Source organism: Juglans regia, chromosome 3, assembly GCF_001411555.2.
Source record: "Juglans regia cultivar Chandler chromosome 3, Walnut 2.0, whole genome shotgun sequence".
Taxonomy (NCBI): Eukaryota; Viridiplantae; Streptophyta; class Magnoliopsida; order Fagales; family Juglandaceae; genus Juglans; species Juglans regia.
Genome location: NC_049903.1, coordinates 29,229,047 through 29,250,111, shown reverse-complemented (window position 1 = coordinate 29,250,111; position 21,065 = coordinate 29,229,047). Strand labels below are relative to the sequence as shown.

At 34.2% G+C, this 21,065-nt stretch overlaps 1 protein-coding gene and 1 pseudogene across 1 annotated transcript; both read right to left on the bottom strand.

Moving 5' to 3' along the window:
• Nucleotides 1-269: 269 nt before the first annotated feature.
• Nucleotides 270-3,916, bottom strand: LOC109019335 (annotated as a pseudogene).
• Nucleotides 3,917-4,271: 355 nt separating this feature from the next.
• LOC109019336 (probable pectate lyase 4) lies at nt 4,272-7,977 on the bottom strand. The gene is made up of 5 exons (XM_019001612.2): nt 7,639-7,977; nt 6,768-7,119; nt 6,466-6,676; nt 6,289-6,357; nt 4,272-4,795 (listed from the first exon to the last, which is right to left on the bottom strand). The coding sequence occupies exons 1-5, from the start codon at nt 7,889-7,891 to the stop codon at nt 4,559-4,561; spliced, it is 1,122 nt and encodes a 373-aa protein (XP_018857157.1). The 5' UTR covers nt 7,892-7,977; the 3' UTR covers nt 4,272-4,558.
• Nucleotides 7,978-21,065: the final 13,088 nt, after the last annotated feature.

Genomic DNA, 21,065 nt, shown 5'->3' with positions numbered 1-21,065 from the left:
GTAACTACTTCATTTCACTTGAAATTCTTGGGAGAGGAGGTTCGCCTCAAATTTTTTCCCATTTCTTTTCATTTGTTTAAATTCCATCATATTGGAAGCGAAACCACAATTTCAGTATGTAACTTTGAAATTTGTCGCATTATATGGTTACAAATATATAAGAGGCTACATAAAATACTCGCAGGGACACAAACAACACTTCAATGCATGAGAATTTTTAACCCTTGTGATCGAATTGCTATTTCAAAAGCTAATTTTCTTTTCGGTAGAGATATAAGTTCAAAACAGACCAAGCATACCGGAACATTTTTTAACAAAAAATTAAGGAGCAGCAAAATTTAAGACCTGACAAACTATAGTGAACATCAAGGTTTAGATTACACATTATACATGTAAATTAGGCTGCTTAGTTACTAACCCATCACTCCATGCAGCTAAGAATCCACCTTCTGATCTGCTAGTAGTAGAACACTCTGCCATCCAGGGCAATGTTGGAGAACATGCTTAAGATCACCACTGGGAGGTTCCACTATCCAAGTGGGGTAGTATTCACTTGGATGAAACATGCTAGGGTCAGAACTCTTAGTCATCAACCCCACTTGAGTTCCCCTCATGAACAAGTCCCCTTCAGACCTTATGCAGCCAGTCATTGCTTCCTCCTTGTCAGATGCCTAGAGAGATGTCACAAATAACCAATTTCAATCTCATTATGAAAATAACAGCTCCACCGTTGGAGCTTGAAAAATATGTTGGTTATAGACAAATTCACATGCTTCTAGTAAATTTAACGATTTCAGAGGATTGATTGAGGCTTAAGAACTTGTTAAGCCTGCATAATGTATTAGACATAATTTCGACCACTCTTTTATGGCATCTAGCTAAGTGGCTTGACAAGCAAAACTTTGTAATATGGACAACACTATCAAACTAGGGATTATGACAGTCAAAAGAGTATCAGATGATGTCATGCTTCCTGCATTGACTAGTCAAGCAGCACAAATGTTTTGCAGTATCATCGCTGATTCATAATGACAATTGTCTAGTCAATGAAAGCAGGAAACAACCACCCCCATTATAAATATTAATGCATATTACCTGCTTTCGGCAGTGTCCCAATCAAGATTCCTATTTTCAATGATCTCAAGTTGTCTGACAATGTATTCCTATTGTTGATATAAAAGATTTATGCGGTCGCAAAATTAACTACACGGGATCTGTCTTCTTTTATCATGGGGGGATGCCAAAATTGCTAGCATGCTTAAAACTCAACTTCAACGATAAAGGTATGAACTGTAAGAGTCTCTTTAATAATGCTTAATTAAGTCAGGACTCGGGAGTCTTCTTTCATAATGCTAGAAAAGATTACTTACAGTCGCACACTTTTATAAATGAGAAAGCAATATGCTCAAATTTAAATTGAGTGCAGGAGTCTATCATCTATTTCGTTGCTATTAGGTGGACTCTTCTCTCAGAGATATCTTCTTTCTATTATTCCGTCCTACAGGCATCGAGGGCTTCCTCATTGGATCTATTGCTCTTTTCTGTATTATTTCCTTGTTCCAAGGATCAGGTGCTATATGGTTTCTAGAAACCTAGATTCTTATTCTCACCATTTTATATGAAGGGCTAAAGGGACTTTTGAACGACATCCATTTTCGGATGGAAAAGGAAATAAAAAAGAGGGCAAGAAAGCTTGATTGATACCTCTATATAGTCATTCATGTAGGGACAAAGCCAAACCTTGTTAACTTGCATAATTAGAGTCATTGTTCCTATAGCACAAAAGAAAGGTTGTGAGTGAGAAAGAGAAAAACACTGAAGGTTAGGATAGATGAAAACATGTAGACACGTTGGAAATGGATATGAAATTCAAAATAGAAATGCCAATGATGTGCATATCAACCTCTAATCTCAGTGTAAAAGTGTATCTAATTGGTGTGAAGTGTCTTAATTTATCATACATAGTTCCCAACTAAGGCCTTTTTGTTGCTTTTTTTTTTTCTTTTGTCCATTTCAAATAAAAATATGATCAAAGAGCTTAATTAAAACCAAAAATTCTATATGTGCAAACACACCTAAGCACACTTCAATTGATCCCCAAATTAATTAAAACCAAAAATTCTAAATGATTGGCAGAATTCATAAATGTACTAGGTTGAAAACAGAGCAAGGGCACATACCTTCTCTGTGAGACATTTAAATGCCATCTTCTTCTGCCCTGTTTCATATATCATTGGGAATATATCTGGTATCAAAACATAGATTACAAGATCTTTAATCACCTAGGAAACATATTAAAACCTTCAATATTAAAACTAACAGATATTAGAATTCGCTATAAAATTAGCACCTGTGATTCTACACTGGCATAAACAGCATAAATGCACCAGTTTTTGGTATAATCGTTGTACAATTGTACTTTTGCAAATCTAACTCTAGGATGTTGATGTCTGGTCCCATAAAAAAAGCAATGGTGGATGGTCACACGAATGCATCTGTCGTCAATATGAGAAGGGTCTGCCCCAATAAGCATTGTCTTGTTATGCTGTGAAAAGTGACACCTGAAGCCAATGTTTGAAGACGTATTATTATTATTATTCATTTTAGCACAATTTTTTTTTTTTTGTTATATTTTTTTTTTAAACAAGGACTTGATCTTACCTAGAAACAGTGATATATGTGCTCTTTCATGTGATATCTATAAGTCTATCATCATAGTCACGGAGGCTGCAACGATCTATCCATATATGTTTTGAATTAGGCTTTATTTGAATACCATCAGCATCAGGACCCTTACTGCCTTCAAACTCCAGATTGCATATAATTACATGTTCACATTCCTTCAGCCGCAAACCCTTCCCAGTGAATTTAACCCTTTGGCCCGGCCATCAATGGTCTTACAAGACGACACAAGCAAGTAAGAAGAGAGATGAATGGTGCCTGAAACTTCAAAGACAATCCATAGTGGCTCTTTGTTACGACATCCTTGGCAAAGTGTTCCTGGCCCATCATCTACACAAATTGAAAAAATATGTTAAATTAGCAAAACACATCAAACGAATATTATAGGGAAACTCTAGAAGGACCCTCATAGTGAAGATGTTCACAAGGCAATGACCGGTAAATTTTGCAAATTGTGAATAATCTGGTTTGGTTAGGGAATACCAAATCGAATGTACCTTAATTTCACTTGCCGAATTCAACATTTTCTAAAAACAAAAAAAAATGTGCAGACAACGAATCACAAGCATTTTGTTATTTCAATGAGCAAAATCTCTAAACAACGCAATCAATTTGAAGAACCCGCAAACTTTTGACCTTCAACCAATTTGCATCATCGGGAACAAACTAGTTACAAATCAAACAAGCAAGAAGAAACTTAGATAAAGCACACAAGATTACTAAACCATAAAAAATATCAGAATATCCTAATAACTACAAAGCAGTTAAAGCTTATGAAATCTAAAAACACCATCCCAGTGCCAGAATCCGAAATTCATGCAAAAAAATAAAAAGGAAAGTAGGCATAACATACACGATCAGACAAGTAAAGAGAGGGATGAAGATGACCTGCTAAGGAAGTCACGTGGTAAAGGGGACCGTGGAGCCCACCAATGGCAGGCGGCCGTAGCCCTCAGCTTGGCCGGCGAGGGCACGGAGGCTGGAGTCGACGTGAGCGTAAGGCAAAGAGACCATGTTGTTGGCATGGGGAGTAGTGGAGCTGGGGATTTGCGCAGAGTGATTGGACGGACTATATTTAAACCCAGGCGGAGCGTTGCAGGCGTAACGGTGTGTTTGGGAATGGCCGTTGGTGTTACCCATTAATTGCAGTCGTTTCTAAACTGAAAGCTAGTTCTCTCTCTCTCTCTCTCTCTCTGCATTGTTACAGTCTTGCATGGATAACGACCGACACTAGTGTGAGGTATTATTTGTTTAATACCGACATGAAAGTCACATCATTTTTCAACTCAAACTTTAAAATATATAAGAATCCAAAGACCATGTGTATGCTCCTGCCGTCAAACACTTGGCTTGATCATGAGTTGAGAATTAAAAAGGTAGATAAAGAATATTATGTATTTAGCACTAATATCTGAGATCAATGCATGGGAGGGGAGGTTAGCCTTAAATTCTTTCCCATTTCTTTTCATTTGTTTCAATTCCATCATATTGGAAGCTAAACCACAATGTCAGTACATGAAACTTTCTCATATGGATACAAATCTATAAGAGGCTACATAAAATATTTGCAGGTACAAACTACACTTCAATGAAAATTTTTTAACTCTTTTGATCAAATTGTTATTTCAACAGCTAATTTTCTTTTCAGTTTCAATGACATGAGCAGAGATAATAAGTTCAAAACAGGACCAAGCATACTGAAACATTAACTAACAAAAAAAATTAAGAAACAGCGAAATATAAGAGCTGAAAAATACAAATAAGAAAATGATTACATTTCACCAAGTGGAAGGCACACACCATAGCAAATATCAAGGTCAAGATTACAGACATGTAGAATTAGGCTGCTCAGCTACTAAACCATCACTCCATGCAACTAAGAATCCACCTTCTGATCTGCTGGTCGCGGAACATTCTGCCATCCAGTGCAATGTTGGAGAACGTGCTTAAGATCAGCAGTCGGAGGTTCCACTGTCCAAGTGGGGTAGTATTCACTTGGATGAAACATGCAATGGTCAGCACTCTTGGTCATCAACCCTGCTTGAGTTCCACTCACGAACAAGTCCCCTTCAGAACTTATGCAGCCAGTCATTGCCTCTGCCTTGTCAGATGCCTACAGAGATGCCACAAATAACCAATTTCAATCTCAGTATGAAAATAACAGCTCCACCGTTAAGATTTTGATAAATATGTTGGACTGCTGGTTATAGACAAATTCACACATTTCCAGTAAATTTAACTATTTCAGAAGATTGACTGAGGCCTAACAAATTGTTAAGCCTGCATAACGTATTACCATAACTTTGACCACTCTTTCATGGCATCTAGCTGAGTGACTTGAAAAGCAAAAACTTTGTAATATGGACAGCACTTTCACACTATGGATTATCAACAGTTAAAAGAGTATCAGATGATGTCATGCTTCCTCCATTGTCTAGTCAAGCAGCATAAATGTTTTGCAGTATCAACACACTATCATCTCTAATTGATAATGACAACTGTCCAGTCGATGAAAGCAGGGAACAGCCACCCCCAGTATTTGTCTGACAATGTATTCCTATTTTTAATTATTCTAAAGTATTTGTCTGAAAATGTAATCCTATTGTTGATACAAATGATTTACGTGGTCGCAAAATTGACTACATGGGATTTATCATGGGAGGATGCCAAAATTGCTTGCATGCTTGAAACTTGACTTCAACAGCAAAGGTATGAACTGTAAGAGTGTCTTTAATATGCTTGGTTAAGTCAGGCCACGGGAGTCTCTTTCATAATGTTTGAAAAGAGGGCTTACAGTCACATGCTCATATAAATGAGAAAGCATCATGCTCAAATTTGAATAAAGTGCAGGAGTCTATCTATTATCTATTTCGTTGCTATTAGGTGGCCTCTTCTCTCAGAGATATTTTCTTTCTATTATTCCCTCCTACGGGCATCGAGGGCCTCCTCATTGGATCTATTGCTCTTTTCTGTATTATTTCCATGTTCGAAGGATAGGGTGCTATATGGTTTCTAGAAACCTAGATTCTTAATCTCACCGATTGATATGAAGGGCTAAAGGGACTTTTGAATGACATCCATTTTCAGATGGAAAAGGAAACGAAAAAGAGGGCAAGAAAGCTTGTGTGATACTACTATATAGTCATTCATGCAGGGACGAAGCCAAACTTTCTTGACTTGCATAATTAGAGTCATTGTTCCTACAGCACATAAGAAAGGCTGTGAGTGAGCGAGAGAGAGGAAAAAAACACTGAAAGTTAGAATAGATGAAAACAGATGCATTGGAAATGGACATGAATTCAAAATAGAAATGCCAGTGGCATGCATATCTGTCTCTAATCTCAGTGCAAAAGTGTATCTAATTGGTGTAAGTGTCTTAATTTATCATACATAGTTCCCAACTAAGGCCTTTTTGTTACTTTTTTTTTTCTTTTGTCCATTTGAAAAAAATATGATCAAAGAGCTGAATTAAAACCAAAAATTCTATATGTGCAAACACACCAACTCTCACATCAATTGATCCCCTAATTAATTAAAACCAAAAATTCTAAATGATAAGCTGAATTCTGAAATTTACTGGGTTGAAAACAAAACAAGGGCATATACCTTCTCTGTGAGATATTTAAATGCCACCTTCTTCTGCCCTGCTTCATATATATTGCATTGGGAATATATCTGGTACCAAATATAGATCATAGGATCATTAATCTCCTAGACGATGAAACATATTAAAACCTTCAATATTCAAACTAACAGATATTATAATTTGCTATAAAAGTGCACCTGTGATTCTACACTGGCACAAACAGCATAAATGCCCCAGTTTTTGGTATAATTGTTGTACAGATGTACTTTGGCAAATCTAACTCTAGGATGCCGCTGTCTGGTTCCATCAAAAAAGCAATGGTGGATGGTCACACAGATGGATCTGTCGTCAATATGAGAAGGGTCTGCCCCAATGAGCATTGTCTTGTTATGCTGTGAAAAGTGACACCTGAAGCCAATGTTTGAAGACATGTATTATTATTATTCATTTTACTTTCTTTTTTGTTATCTTTGTTTTGGAAACAAGTACTTGATCGTACCTAGAAACAGTAATATTAGTGCTCTTTCGGGTGATGTCTATAAGTCCATCATCGTAGTCACGGAGGCTGCAGCGATCAATCCATATATGTTTTGAATTAGGCTTCATTTGAATACCATCAGCATCAGGACCCTTACCGCCTTCAAACTCCAGATTGCATATAATTACATGTTCACATTCCTTCAGCCTCAACCCCTTCCCTGTGAATTTAACCCTTTGGCCCCGGCCATCAATGGTCTTATAAGACGACACAGCCAAGTAAGAAGAGAGGTGAATGGTGCCCGAAACTTCAAAGACAATCCAAAGTGGCTCTTTGCTACGACATCCTTGGCGAAGTGATCCTGGCCCATCATCTACATAAATGGAAATATATGTTAAATTTGCAGAACACATCAAACGAATATTATAGGGAAACTCTAGAAGGACCCTCATAGTGAAGACTTTCACAAGGCAATGACCAGTAAATTTTGCAAATTGTGAATAATCTGGTTAGGGAATACCAAATCGAATGTACCTTAATTTCTCTTGTCGAATTCAACATTTGCTAAAAACAAAAAATGTGCAGAGAACTAATCACAAGCATTTCGTTATTTCCATGAGCAAAATCTCAAAACAACGCAATCAATTTGAAGAACCCGCAAACTTATGATCTTCAAGCAATTTGCATCATCAGGAACGAACTAGTTACAAATTAAACAAGCAAGAAGAAACTTAGATAAACCACACAAGATTACTAAACCATAAAAAATATCAAAATATCCAAATAGCTACCCAGCAGTTAGGCCTATCAAATCTAAAAACACCATCCCAGTGCCAGGAAAAGTAGGCATAACATACACGATCAGACAAGTAAAGAGAGGGATGAAGATGACCTGCTAAGGTGGTAACGTGGTAAAGGGGACCGTGGAGCCCACCGATGGCGAGGCGGCCGAATCCCTCAGCTTGGCCAGCGAGGGCACGGAGGCTGGAGTCGACGTGAGCATAAGGTAAACAGACCATGTTGTCGGCGTGAGGAGTAGTGGAGCTGGGGATTTGTGCAGAGTGATTGGTCGGACTATCTTTAGACCGAGGCGGAGCGTTGGAGCCGTAACGGTGTGTATGCGAATGGCCGTTGGCGTTCCCCATTAATTGTAGTCGTTTCTAGATTAGTTGAAACTTGAAACTGAACCGAAAGCTCTCCCTGTCTCTTTGCGTTGTTACAGTCTTGAATGGATAACGACCGACACTTCTAGTGTGAGGTATAATTTCCGTTTGCTACCGACATGAATCTCGGATCATTTTTTAACACAAACTTTAAACGGAAATATTTTAGCATTAATTTGGTTATATAAAAATTAATTTATAAATTGATATAGTTTGATATAAAATATTAAATTATAAAATTATTTTTATTATATAATAAATATAACAGATTCTATAAATTCATATTAATTTATAATTTTTTTTATATAATTTTTTTTTTTATTGTATCATTATCAACTTTAAAATATATAAGATTCCAAAGGCCATGTGTATGCTCTGCTTTCTGTCGTCAAACACTTGGCTTGATCGGTTGAGAATTAAAACGTAAATAAGGGAATATTATGTATTTAGCTCTTTTTCTATGGTACTGTAAAAAGAAAAATTATATTTTGGGACAATTGAAAGTCACAAAAAATAAAATCTTAAGACAATTATTTATTTTGGGTGATTGTTTTAGTGGTAAATTTACAAAAATGTACAAAAATTTGATAATTAATTATTTTATTTAACAAGGTTTGAATAATTAGTTTTAAATAAATTTCAAAACATTTTAAATAAAATATTTAATTATTATAATAGAAAAGTCTTTTTTGATATTCTCGCCTAAGGCCTCGTTTGGCATTAATCAGTTGGCCCTGTATCTGATACTTGATTTTGCTTCAATGAATATTAATTTACATTTTAGTTTGGATAAATTGAAATGTAATCAAAGAAACCCAATTCATAGATATTTGATTTTTTTTGTTTTATTGCTTTTGGATTTGGTGCCATATTGGTCAATGAAATAATGTTTATGCATCGTCCTGATGATTATGTTTTTGCTATAAGCCTACTCAAACACATTAGGCATTCGTCTTATAAAAAATAAGATTTTATTATATATCAGTCACTATTTATCTTATATTTTATATCTAATAATTTTTTTTTTTTACATATGATGTAGGGTAGTGAATAGTAATTAATGAGAAAAATTATTATAAAAAATAATATAGAAATATTAAAGTATATTATTTTAACATTTTAATCAAGTTTTCAGATAATTCTATGTGGTATACATAGCAACTAAATTATGTAAAATAACCAAGATGTCATCTTTAGCTAAAATTTAATTAGAAGTATTGATGCCAATGCTTTAAGTGATATAAAATATAATCTTTTTAAAAGTATAGTGAATAAATATACGTTCTTGATTCCCACTTTCCTAACTAATAAAATTTAAAAGAGAAATGTTTGATTTATACATGATTTATATAAAATGAAGTTTACAAACTTATGTATGTTAATATAATATATCAGATTGTAAAATACTTTTTATTACAAAGTAAATATGACGTGTTGCATAAAAGCACGTTAGTTTATAAATTTATTTTTATAAAATCTATATGTAAACATAACACTTTTCCAAAAGATCCTAACCGTGTTAATTTAGAAGTAGAAATTAGCAAACACGTTATATATAGGAAAATAATAGTATGAAGCCCAAATATGTGCACTAAATGTGTCCACTCATATATGTTTTTATTATTTTTCTTAATGGTTAAGAAAGTCATTATTAGTGAATTTTTATATATATATTTTTCTTAACGGTTAAGAATATTTAAAAAATGCTTAAAAAAAAAAAAAAAAACTCATTTGCACTAGTGTGCATATTTGGGGTGCACATTTAGGAGATGTTTGGATACGCAGGACATTTCAACTCATTTCAGCTCATCTCAACTCATCTCAACTCATTTAACTACTATTCATTACTATTCAGCAACTTTAACTCACAAATCTCACTGTTATTTACAACTCATCTCATTATTATTCACAATCCATCTCAACTCATCTCAACTCATCTTAAGTCATCTTCGAATCCAAACGTCTCCTTAGTGTGTACCCTAGCATTATCCTTATATATATAAATATATATATATATATATATATATATCACATGCACAAAATTTTTACTTGTTTAGTTTCATCCCTAGTATCGATCAATAGGAGGAAACCCATTAGAGAGAGGAAAAGTGAGAACAAATGATAAAAAAAATGTAGTAATGCACAACTAGAGAACAATATAAGAATCAATGCAAACAATACTTGCGTTAAAAACTCAATTATGGATCCAAAAGTCATAATTACAAGACCCATTATCCAGACTCGTAGCAAGTTGCAACCAAACTCCAATCTTTGTAAAGTTGTTCAATGATGCTAATTATCTATTGGATAATTCTACAGCTCCCGCTCTTGAGTTCCGCTCCCCCTTCCCGCTTGATGTGGCATGCCCCGTGACATCTATTTTAATATTAAAAAAACAAATGTCAGGCATCTATTTTAATAAAAAAAAAATGTCAGAAACGCTTGATTTCTTTTTTTCTTCTTCTCTCCCGAAAAGCTTCTTTCTTTTTTGTAGAACGCTTCATTTCTCTTTTTCCGAAAAGCTTCCTTCTTTTTTGTTCTAGGCAAACCTCAGCCTCAGCCTCTTTTTTTTTTTTTTTTTTTTTGTTCTTCTTCTTCTCTGAATCAGTTGGCTTTTATTCTTCTCTCCCAAAAAAAAAAAAATGCCCATTATGGTGGCAAGTAACAATTTCAAATGCCAAAATGGTTTGCATGGGCAACATGCAGTGCTAGTACAACATATCATCCTCTCATTTTGTGAACCACATCTCGATGCAGATGGTGGCTTCCAATCCCAATCGATTAATGAGAACCAATAGTGTCAACTATGATGTGATTCAATTGAGACCAAGGAAACACCAGCAATATTGGCACATACGAAGTCCTTGTTCTCCATGTAGAACTCAACAAGGGACTTGGGAGACCCAATGGGCCAGGGGAATCTTGAGGTGCTCGTTCCAGACAAGATTACGAGAGTTGGCAATGATGTGTAGCACATGATGAATGCTGCAAAGCATCAATGGAGGGTAATTCGGGTTGAAGACCTATTGGGCAAGCACTGGGCCTCAATAATTTTCAAAATGCTGCAAACCATTTTGGCATTTGAAATTGTTACTTGCTGGGTATTTTTTTTTCTGGATAGAAGAACAAAAGCCGACTAATTTAGAGAAGAAGAAGAAAAAAAAAAGAATGAAAAAAAATTGAGGCTGAGTTCACCCAGAACAAAAAAGAAATGAAGCGTTCTGACAAAAAAGAAAGAAGCTTTTCAGGAGAGAATAAGAAGAAAACAAAATAAAGTGTTTATGACATTTTTTATTTTTTTTTATTAAAATAGATGCCTGACATTTGTTTTTTTTAATATTAAAATAGATGTCACGAGGGCATGCCACATCAAGCGGAAAGGGAGAGCGGAACTCAAGAGCGGGGGCTGTAGAATTATCCTTATCTATCATATGAATGAAATGGAAAAGTCTAAAGCCAAATTGAAAGCTTACATTAAACAATTACTTCACACGCTGCCCTATGGAGATGAACGTGTATGATCATAATTATCTATGAAAACATGGCCCCATTTCATGGCACCATTCTTTCTTGATTCATCAAAGTAGTCCTACATTTATGAATCTACATAAACAAGTAAATCAAATCATAACAAGTAATTGATTGGAATTAGCTGTGAAGTACTTGAAAAAGAGAAGTTTTACGTACATAAAGAGAGTACACAAATATAAACTCACAAACTGATGTGGTTCCATATGATCCGTTAGATTTATTTTACAATTTGACATATTACATCAAGTCACATTAATTTGTGGATTAACTTTTGTGTAATCTTTTATGGCAAAAGTATTTTTCTTTGAAAAAACATGGGGAAGGAGGGCTAGGCTCGTTGAGCGTGGTGGAGCTAAAAATTTACCTTAGAAAGGTGAATTTATCTTATAATAATAACTTTTTGTATAGGATTTATATCTTTCTATCAGTTAATAGAAAGAGAAACAAATTATAATTGAAGACGTGAAAAAATATTAACATGTAACGTCTTATGAAGACGTACGTAATTTAATCAATCTTCCATTCAATTTCAGAGGCAATAAAAAAGATGATTACGAGGGAAATGAGGGTAATCACTCAATTTAAGTTAACTAAACTTCTGAAAGGACTTAGAGGTTGTTTGAGAATAGAGATAGTTTCATCTTATCTCAAAATTTCTCATCTTATTTCATTCACAAACATCACTCAAATATAAACGCTTAACAATTTCTAATGTTCAACTTTTTCATATAATCATTGCAACTTTCTCATACTTTAAAAAAAAAATCAACTTTTTTAAATTTCAAAATTACAAAAGTAATATTAAAAAATAATATTCTAATAATATTTTAACTTTATAACATTTGTATTCAACTTTTTGTCTCATTTTCCAAAACCCAATAAAACATCTTAACTCAAACCATTTCATTAATATTCATAAACTATTTCACTATTATTCATAGATTACTCATCCTATCTCATTCTCCAAACATCCATTACAAGAAAGAAGTGATTTTTCCAGCTCTGATAATTGATAATTGAAAATAGTCCCATATCACTGTTTGGGAGGAAAGCTTGCGACGGAGTGAAAAAACAGTCGTTATAAAGACCTATTGCGACAACATAAAATTGCAACAACAAAATTCGCCGCAATAAGTTAGTTATTATGGTTGTCAATGGCTTTATTGTGACGAGAATTTAATCTCGCCGCAAAAATGATTTTATTGCTGCGTGTTTTGTCGCCGCAAAATGTGCACCGCATATTGTTTTTTTTTTAAGTCTGTTGTGGTGAGTATTGACCGCCGCAACAAACCTTAGTATATAAAGTCACGGGAAAGCAATCTAAAATTCATCCCGCCTAATTATTTCCCTCTTCCCACCCCGATACACTCTGCCTCTCTTAGGTGTCGTCAACAGCCATTCTCCATCGCTTATGCTCGTCGTCCAGCCAGTTGCCGTGCCTTCTCGCCTCCGCTTGACGTCAGTGAGTCTGTGGTTCTCGTCACTTACGTACTTTCACTGTAAAGGATTTTGATCGAATTAGAGACTTTTGTTTTGGTAAAATAAACTGTCTTAACAACATTTTTGTGGTGGGATTAGATGCACTTTTGTATATAGTTTGTCCTAAGTTCTCCCAAGTTTGTTCACAGCTCCTCGAGTTTTCCTAAATTTCTACTACCTTACAAATGTAGTTTGCCCTATTTCACTGCCTGACTATTTTGTTTTGGTGGAATTTGATGTTTTTTCCTATATAGCTTGTCCTAAATTGCAATATGCGGATTTTGTTTGCCCTAGATTTCGAATAATTTGAAATTTGTAGGCATTTAGTTACTATTATGAAATTTGATATCTATAATTTGCAAAAAGAGGTTTGGTTGAATGGTCAAGTTCAAAACAAACTGAAGCAGAACATGATATTTGTCACCTCTAGACATCCAATCCAATGTTAGTTTTAGTTCACATCTTTTTCTTTGAAAATATGTTAATATTGTAGGGAATAATTTTCTAAAGTTAATGGATGCCGCCCTTCATGCATTCTTTCTTACTCACAAACTACTCCTCCTTCCAACTACACATTTTTTCTTTTATTCTAATTCATTACAAAGGAACTTCATTAGTTGTTGATCTTGTTCCTCAAAGACTTCGATTGGAGATCGATGCATTTATAATTTTTAATCTACTGATCTGCATATACTCGATCGGTTTCTTGTCATCAAAATTATCCTAACAAGTAATTGGTTCGTCAAAAAAATGTTCTTTGAATGTTTTCATTATCTAATATTTATTATTCAATCTTTTCAACTATATATATATATATAGGCAACCTCGAAAGGTTTTTATTTTTTATGTTCAACTTCGTTAAGCATTTAACAAAATAAAAGGTTTTTTAAATGCTTCCGAGAATAAAATTGTGTTTGTCCGTTCCTCTTTCATGGACAAATATATTTATATATATATATATATATATATATATATAAAAATATATATTTATATAAATTAGATAATCAAGACTCTTCAAGCTTCCGAGAATAAGGGGGAATTAGAAGCCCAAAATCAAATTGCCTCCTCGAGCACAACGTACTTCCCACTTTATTTCTATTTATCTTCATATATATATATATATATACATATATATATATGTATATATATAATATATATATATACACACACACACACTACAACATAATTGTTTTTTAGTGACGGTTGAGAAATTATGACAGTCTCCAAACCATCACTGAAAAGTATTTTCTATGACGGTTTTTGGAAACCGCCACTACAGACAGATGAGGTTTTTTTGACATTCGAACGGAAGGGAAATTTACATTCGAACGTCACATATACGTTCGAACATTGAGGCTACTTACGTGCGAACATGAAATGTTTTGGCACCAATATTCGAACATTAGTAATTAACGTTCGAACATTAATTGTAAATTTAAATTAAATATGACTTTAATTTAAAAATTATGTGGTTTTTATAATGCATAATTTGTGAACAAGTCTAAAAAATTGTAATATATATTTATAAATTTACAATTTTTAAAATCTAATTATATATTTATATATATTAATATATAAACTTATGTTTATATATATTTGAAGTACAGTGATTTAGTATTAAAATTGAAAAATCTAACATTAAAGAAGATTCAGAATTGAAATTAAAAATTAATAGATATATTGAGTAATATTGTTCCTTACATATATTAAAAGCAAAATACAAAATATAATAGAATTTCGTAAACAACACTCAGACGAATGCGTTGTTCACGAAATTTATACTCTCTATCTTCTCAATCAAGGTATCAACCTTCTCGTTCAGGATATCTACACGATAGGCTATCTCGGTGACAAACTCCTCTACAGCTACAATCTGTCGATCGATATGTCCAGTCAGCTATGAGATCACCACATCAACCTAAGCAGGCCGCGCATCTCCCACAAATATACTCGTCAGTTGTTGACTACTACTCCTCACACCGGGCTCGGGCAGCGTCAGAGGAACTAGATCCGCTACAAGGGGTGGCTGACGTCAAGGATACCCCCTCGTCTGTCCAATGCTACGTCGATGCGTGCTCATGTCGAGGGGGCTCATCTAATCTGTGACCCACTCTTCTGACTGGAGTGGCACTCTCCGAGCAAGTAATAGCCGGCTAATGATGATACCGTATGGGAGGTTGTCCATATAGACGATGCTCGCCTCTTAACGAATCCTCTCAAAGATGCGCAGTGACAAATCGATGGGATCTCCACGTGTCACTAGTATCAAAAGTTGTGCTTGAATCCAACTAAATGTGGTCTTATGTGCCACAGGATTCAAGTTTGTTGTAACAATAAGCTGCAACATGCGGAAGAAATGTAGCAGATGTATTTGGTTGAAGGTGTTCTTCCTCTCGATCTGCGTGTGGTCTCTCCCAGAGATGATGTTGAAATCCTCATCTCGGCCATCATCCCGAGCCTCAAGGTCAGTACCCTCAACCTCTGACAGGTCTACATCTCTGGCATCATCTACTGGCTCAACTGGGCCAGTAAATGATGCAGAAGTGCCTACATCTGCATCGAGTGTGCTGTGTGCATATGTAGATGTGTGAACCACGGTTGTGTCGCCAGTCTAAGAGTCAGTTGTAGTCGATGTCCCAACTACTCGACTAATCCTGAGGAGCTCAACGATGACATCTAGTGAAATCTAAACAAAACACCGCATATAGTCACGGTGTGAGAGGATGCGTCCTGAGACATGGAGCACATCCTCGTATAGAACTCCCAAACCATTAAGGGGTATGTATACCTTCCCTTTCAATGTGCAAATATTTCCACAGCCTCTACTGATGACAACATCTCTGAGATTCATCTGCTCCCATCTGAGCTCGTCGAACTCATTGATCAAGACCTCTCGCTCCACCATAACAGTATGAGCCCCAATCCGAGCAGTATCCTTAGTGGCTCAATCCTGCCTCCGTTTCCTGGTATGCAGAGAATGAGCCATATCTTGAAAATAGAAAAAAGAAAAAAAAATTATTAGTACTATTGATGCATCTCTCGTATTAATTTTAAACTGGTCTGCATTAACATTCCAACATAATATAACATATGTTCGAACGTTCAGATAAAACGTTCACACGTATGTGTTTAACGTTCAAACATAACAATTAATGTTCGAACGTATAATATACACATTCGAACATTAAGGGTATAATGGCTAAGAATTTTGAAATGTGGTACGTTTGAACGTGGAAGGAAAAACGACAGATAAATTGAAAAGTAGTACGTTCGAACGTTAACATTCAACGTTCGAACATAAATGCTACTAAAAGTAATGTTCGAATGTACGAAATATAGGTTTGAACGTGGAAGACATAACGGCTGTCTAATTGAAACATCGTACGTTCGAACATTCTGTCGAAACGTTCGAACGTTACAACACAGAATGGTTGAGTCGCCATTCTTGAAAATTACGTACCACAGTTCTAAGTGACTAAATGTAACCATAGAAATAAAGTATACACTGCAAGAAATTTTTCTACTGTGATCATTTGGCCAATGGTAACCCGTGGTGGCCGAAAAATGGAGTTAAAAATCCAGCCACCACTACCGTTCGGTTTACACAAAATCCTACTAAATCTTAAAAAAAAAAAAACATGTAAGAGGACAAAAGATGGATACCTACCTTTTTGCAATGGTTGTGGCGGGGTTTGACGGCGGCGGTAACAATTTAGTGGTGTCGTGCAACGGTGGAGAGATAACAGTAAGGATCTGAAAATAATGTTTCTCGTTTTAGTTTTGGGCTTATATACACACCACATTCGAACGTCATTCTGAGTCACGTTCGGCCATTTCGCGAATGAATTTCCACGTATATTATAACATATAGCATACTATATCTAATATTATATTATAATATATATAGTATATTATAGTCTATATATATATAGTATGTAGCATATATATAGTGTATTATATAGCATATTATATATATAATATACATTATATATAGTTAATATATAATATAAAATATTATATTTTACAGTATATATTATAATATATACTATATATATAGAATATAGTGTATTATATATTATATATATACTATACTTACTATATATATATATATATATAACACTTGAATGTATTATAAAAATGTTTAATACTTTTTCTTTTAATATTTCAGATATATATAGTTCATTAATTTATTGTTTCACTTTACAATTTGATTTATAATGTCCAACTTTTCCACATTTATAACAAACAATTTGATTTTTCTTTTTGTTAGTCTTTTTGGGATTTATTATTGGTTTATTATATATATGTTTATCTTTTGTTTTCTTATAAGGTTTTTTATATTTTTGTTTTTTATTAGAATAATTAGAATAATTCTTATAAATTCTTTTTCCCTTTGTGTATATTATTGAAGGGGCTAATAATGGAGTATAACTAAACTGTTCACAAAAGGTATCTAATTCATTTTTAGCAAATTTCTTTTCTTTATCCATTTGTTTTTTTAATCTTAAATCATATACGTTTGGGTGGTGAGAATACTTGAAAAATGTTGAGAATGTTTGTGAATAGTTATGAGTAGATATTAGAGTGAGTTTGTGGGTCCCATTGAGAGTATTTTGAATTATTTGGATGTATGAAGTATGTTGAGTTGTTGACTTTTGGATAGATAGTTGAAAAATGTGTGGGTCCCATCAATGATTGATTTTTTTTAATGATGATGAAATGATGATTTTATTTATATATAATAGCGATAAATATTTTAGTGATTTTATTTATTTTTTATATATAATAGTGATAAATATTATAGTGATTTTATTATTATTTTTTCATTTCCTCACTCTCTCTCTCTCTCTCTCTCTCTCTCTCTCTCTCTCTCTCTCTCTCTCTCTCTCTCTCTCTCTCTCTCTCTCTCTCTCTCTCCTCTGGCCCGATTCTCCCCCATGCCCGATTCTCTTTCAGAGCCCACCTTGCGCCGCAGCCTCCGCCACCCGGCTCCCCTCACGGCGACCAAACCAGCTACCACCGATCTCTCCCGCGTAGCTCTCTCTCTCTCCCCTGCAGTAACCCAACCGAAATGGGTGAAACCCATTTCTCTCCACTTGTGCCGCTGTACGCAGCCATCCAGCCTCACCGCCACCACTGGTGACTCCCCCTCACACCGACGACCAAGCCAGCCACCACCGATCTCCTCCACAAGCAGCTCTCTCCCCTGCGGTAACCCAACCGAAGTGGGTTTCACCCATTTCTATCCTCTTGCGTTGCCATACGAGGCCACCCAGGCCACCGCACCTCCATCACCTCTCGTAGACCCAGCCACCACGAACCTCTCTCTCCCTCTCCAACGCACACTGGCATTCGCATGCGATCAGTGAACTCTCGGCTCATAGTAAAACACAATGGCAAGAGACTTTGTTCAAACTACTTCAAATGTGTTTGGCATGTGGAGTCTCCTCATCCGTACAAAAATATTTAGAAAGTGTTGGGAATTGTTCGTTACCCAAACACAACCATGCTAAACAAGTTCTATTAATAGTAGTTATTATATCACCATATGTGAGATTATGAAAATCAATAATACCATCTAATTTTACTAATGATTCTCGTACCTTTTGGGTGAAGTAATATGGAAGTCCAGCTATGAACTTTTCCTTCCAGTATGGCGGTTGACAATAATTTTTTACCATAACTTTAGTTAGAAATACATCTTTATACCAACGAAAATAAGATAATTGAGGACATTTTAAATTAATCAATAAACCACTGCTTCTTTCTTTGAATTGAATAAGATCACAAACAAAGTGATTAGTTAATACATATATTAGAGTGTTTACAACATCTTCTAATGGTAAACCATTTTCTATTTTAATCACTTACATGTTTTCATCATACTTATAAGCAGTTAATATTTGTGTCATTTGTTCATGTGAAAGATAGTGATCTCACCAACCTTTTAATTGGCTAATAAAACCTGTAACAATAATATGTGCTATTTGATGATCAGTTTTTCTGTTACTTTTATAGACGTTAGCTACCATAATCATTTCTTGAAAATGATTTAGTATTTTATACTCAGATAATTCATCTATATTCCATTCATATAATATATCTGGTGCGAAAACAGATCTTACTATATGTTCTTTTTCTTCAAATTGCATATCCGGTGGTGTAGGCCTCGGATCCCAATTACGAGTAATAGAAATATGATATTTAGAATCCCTAGCTGAAAAACTATTAACATGATCTCCTCTAATCTTAATTATTTGTAAATCTAAATTTGTAAATTAGTTTTCAATATTACTAATTTCATAATCAAATAATACAGGTGAGTTTATCTTACTTAATACATTAATATGGGGTTGTTTTGAGGTAGTGCAGTATTATTAATAGTTAATTTTTCTAATTTATTAGAGATTTTTTCCAATAAATCATTTTTATTTTTAGAAAAAATAGTTTTTAGATGAGATGAGATTTCATGAGGAATAAATAAAAGGGTTTCTTTTGCTTCTTTAATAGTAGGATTAATAAGAGATATTTAGGCTTCAATTCTTTCTAATTATTTACTCATGGTTTTTAAAAATAAATTGGTGTAATTGTTTTGTTGGATTATATTATCAATGTTTTTATCAGTGTTTTACCTTATATTGTATTATTGTGTTTTTTTATAGGTGAAGTCAGTATTTGACTATTTCTCTGATTGAACTTGATGGCTTCAAAAGGTGTGTATTCTTCATGAACAATTTGATTATTCTCTTCTTTAATCCATTAGTTAGTAGTCTTGTTTATGGTAGACAATTGATTTGATTTATATTAATCTGTATTTTCTTTAAATACTCATAATATTTTTCTTGAATATAATCGTTTTCTATGTTTGTAAATGTTGAGAAAAATACTAATCTTTTGTAACTATTTTCTTCCTTCATATAATCTTGTTTGAGATATTCTTTGTGAATTTTAAATTCTTCTTTATTCAGGGTATATATTTGGACATCATCTCCAACTACTTGTGAATATGTTGGAGAAGAATGTTCATTTTCAGGATTATCATAGATGGATGCCTTATCAGGATGAGTAACAGTATATACTAGTGTATCAATAATATTTTCGGGAATAATTCTCCGAATCTATATCAAGACTCTACGATCTGGTGTCAAAAGATTTTGTGTCAAAATTTTGAGATTCCGAGAGATTGATGTAAGAACAGAGATTGATGTAAGAACAGATCTGGGTGTATGATAACTAGAAAGTGCTGTAGAAGAATAATGTGATAAAGATCTTCTGAAGGGTTGAAAAGCTATTTGGACTATTCTGTCTGCTTTTTTATCTATATATTCAAGATCATCTTTAGAATTATTTTCTACCTTAGGTAATGGAGTAATGTTCTCTAATTGTCATTCATTAGGGAGAGTAATTTGATTTCAATTGATTTGTTTAGGAATCTGTACACTAGAGTTTTGTGTACTAGATTGTAATAATAATTTATATCTTTTTGGACTGATAATAAGAACTTGTGGTTCTAATGTTATTTTCATTAGTTTATAAGGGATCTTATATACTACTGTTAAAGGATGTGATCCTTTCATCATTTGGTAACCGTTTGTTTTAATATTTAATATTAAAATATGTAAGATATTAGCATCGAATAATGAGAGAATAATTGAGATAATAATTAAAATAAACCGGACCTTCGAACAATCTTGATTCTACCATTTCAAGTAATGAATCATGAAAATTATAGTGTCTTCCATCTTTTAAACAGAGTTGTAACACCTGAACCCAATCAAGCTCAATTTTATTTATTTTGTTTTAGTTTATTCTATTTTATTTTCGTTTCTTTTCTTTTCTCTGCACACGTTTATTTTTTTTTCCGCATGTTTCATTTTGTTTTTTTTCTCTTTCGGTCTTTATTTCTTAACTCCCGTAGATTTCCTCTCACCCACTCCATGCACACACGGCACATCTGCGCGCACGTCTCTCTCTCGGCTCTCTAGGGTTTTTTTTATTTATTTCGGTCATCCTTTCATCTATTTTTTTTGCCCGTTATTCATCCTCAATAAAAACCTAGAGTGCCGCTTCTTCTTTTTCACGCCTTAGCCTCCTTCTCCATGAGCCCTTCCCCATAGCACAACTGTGCAGCACCTGAACCACTGCC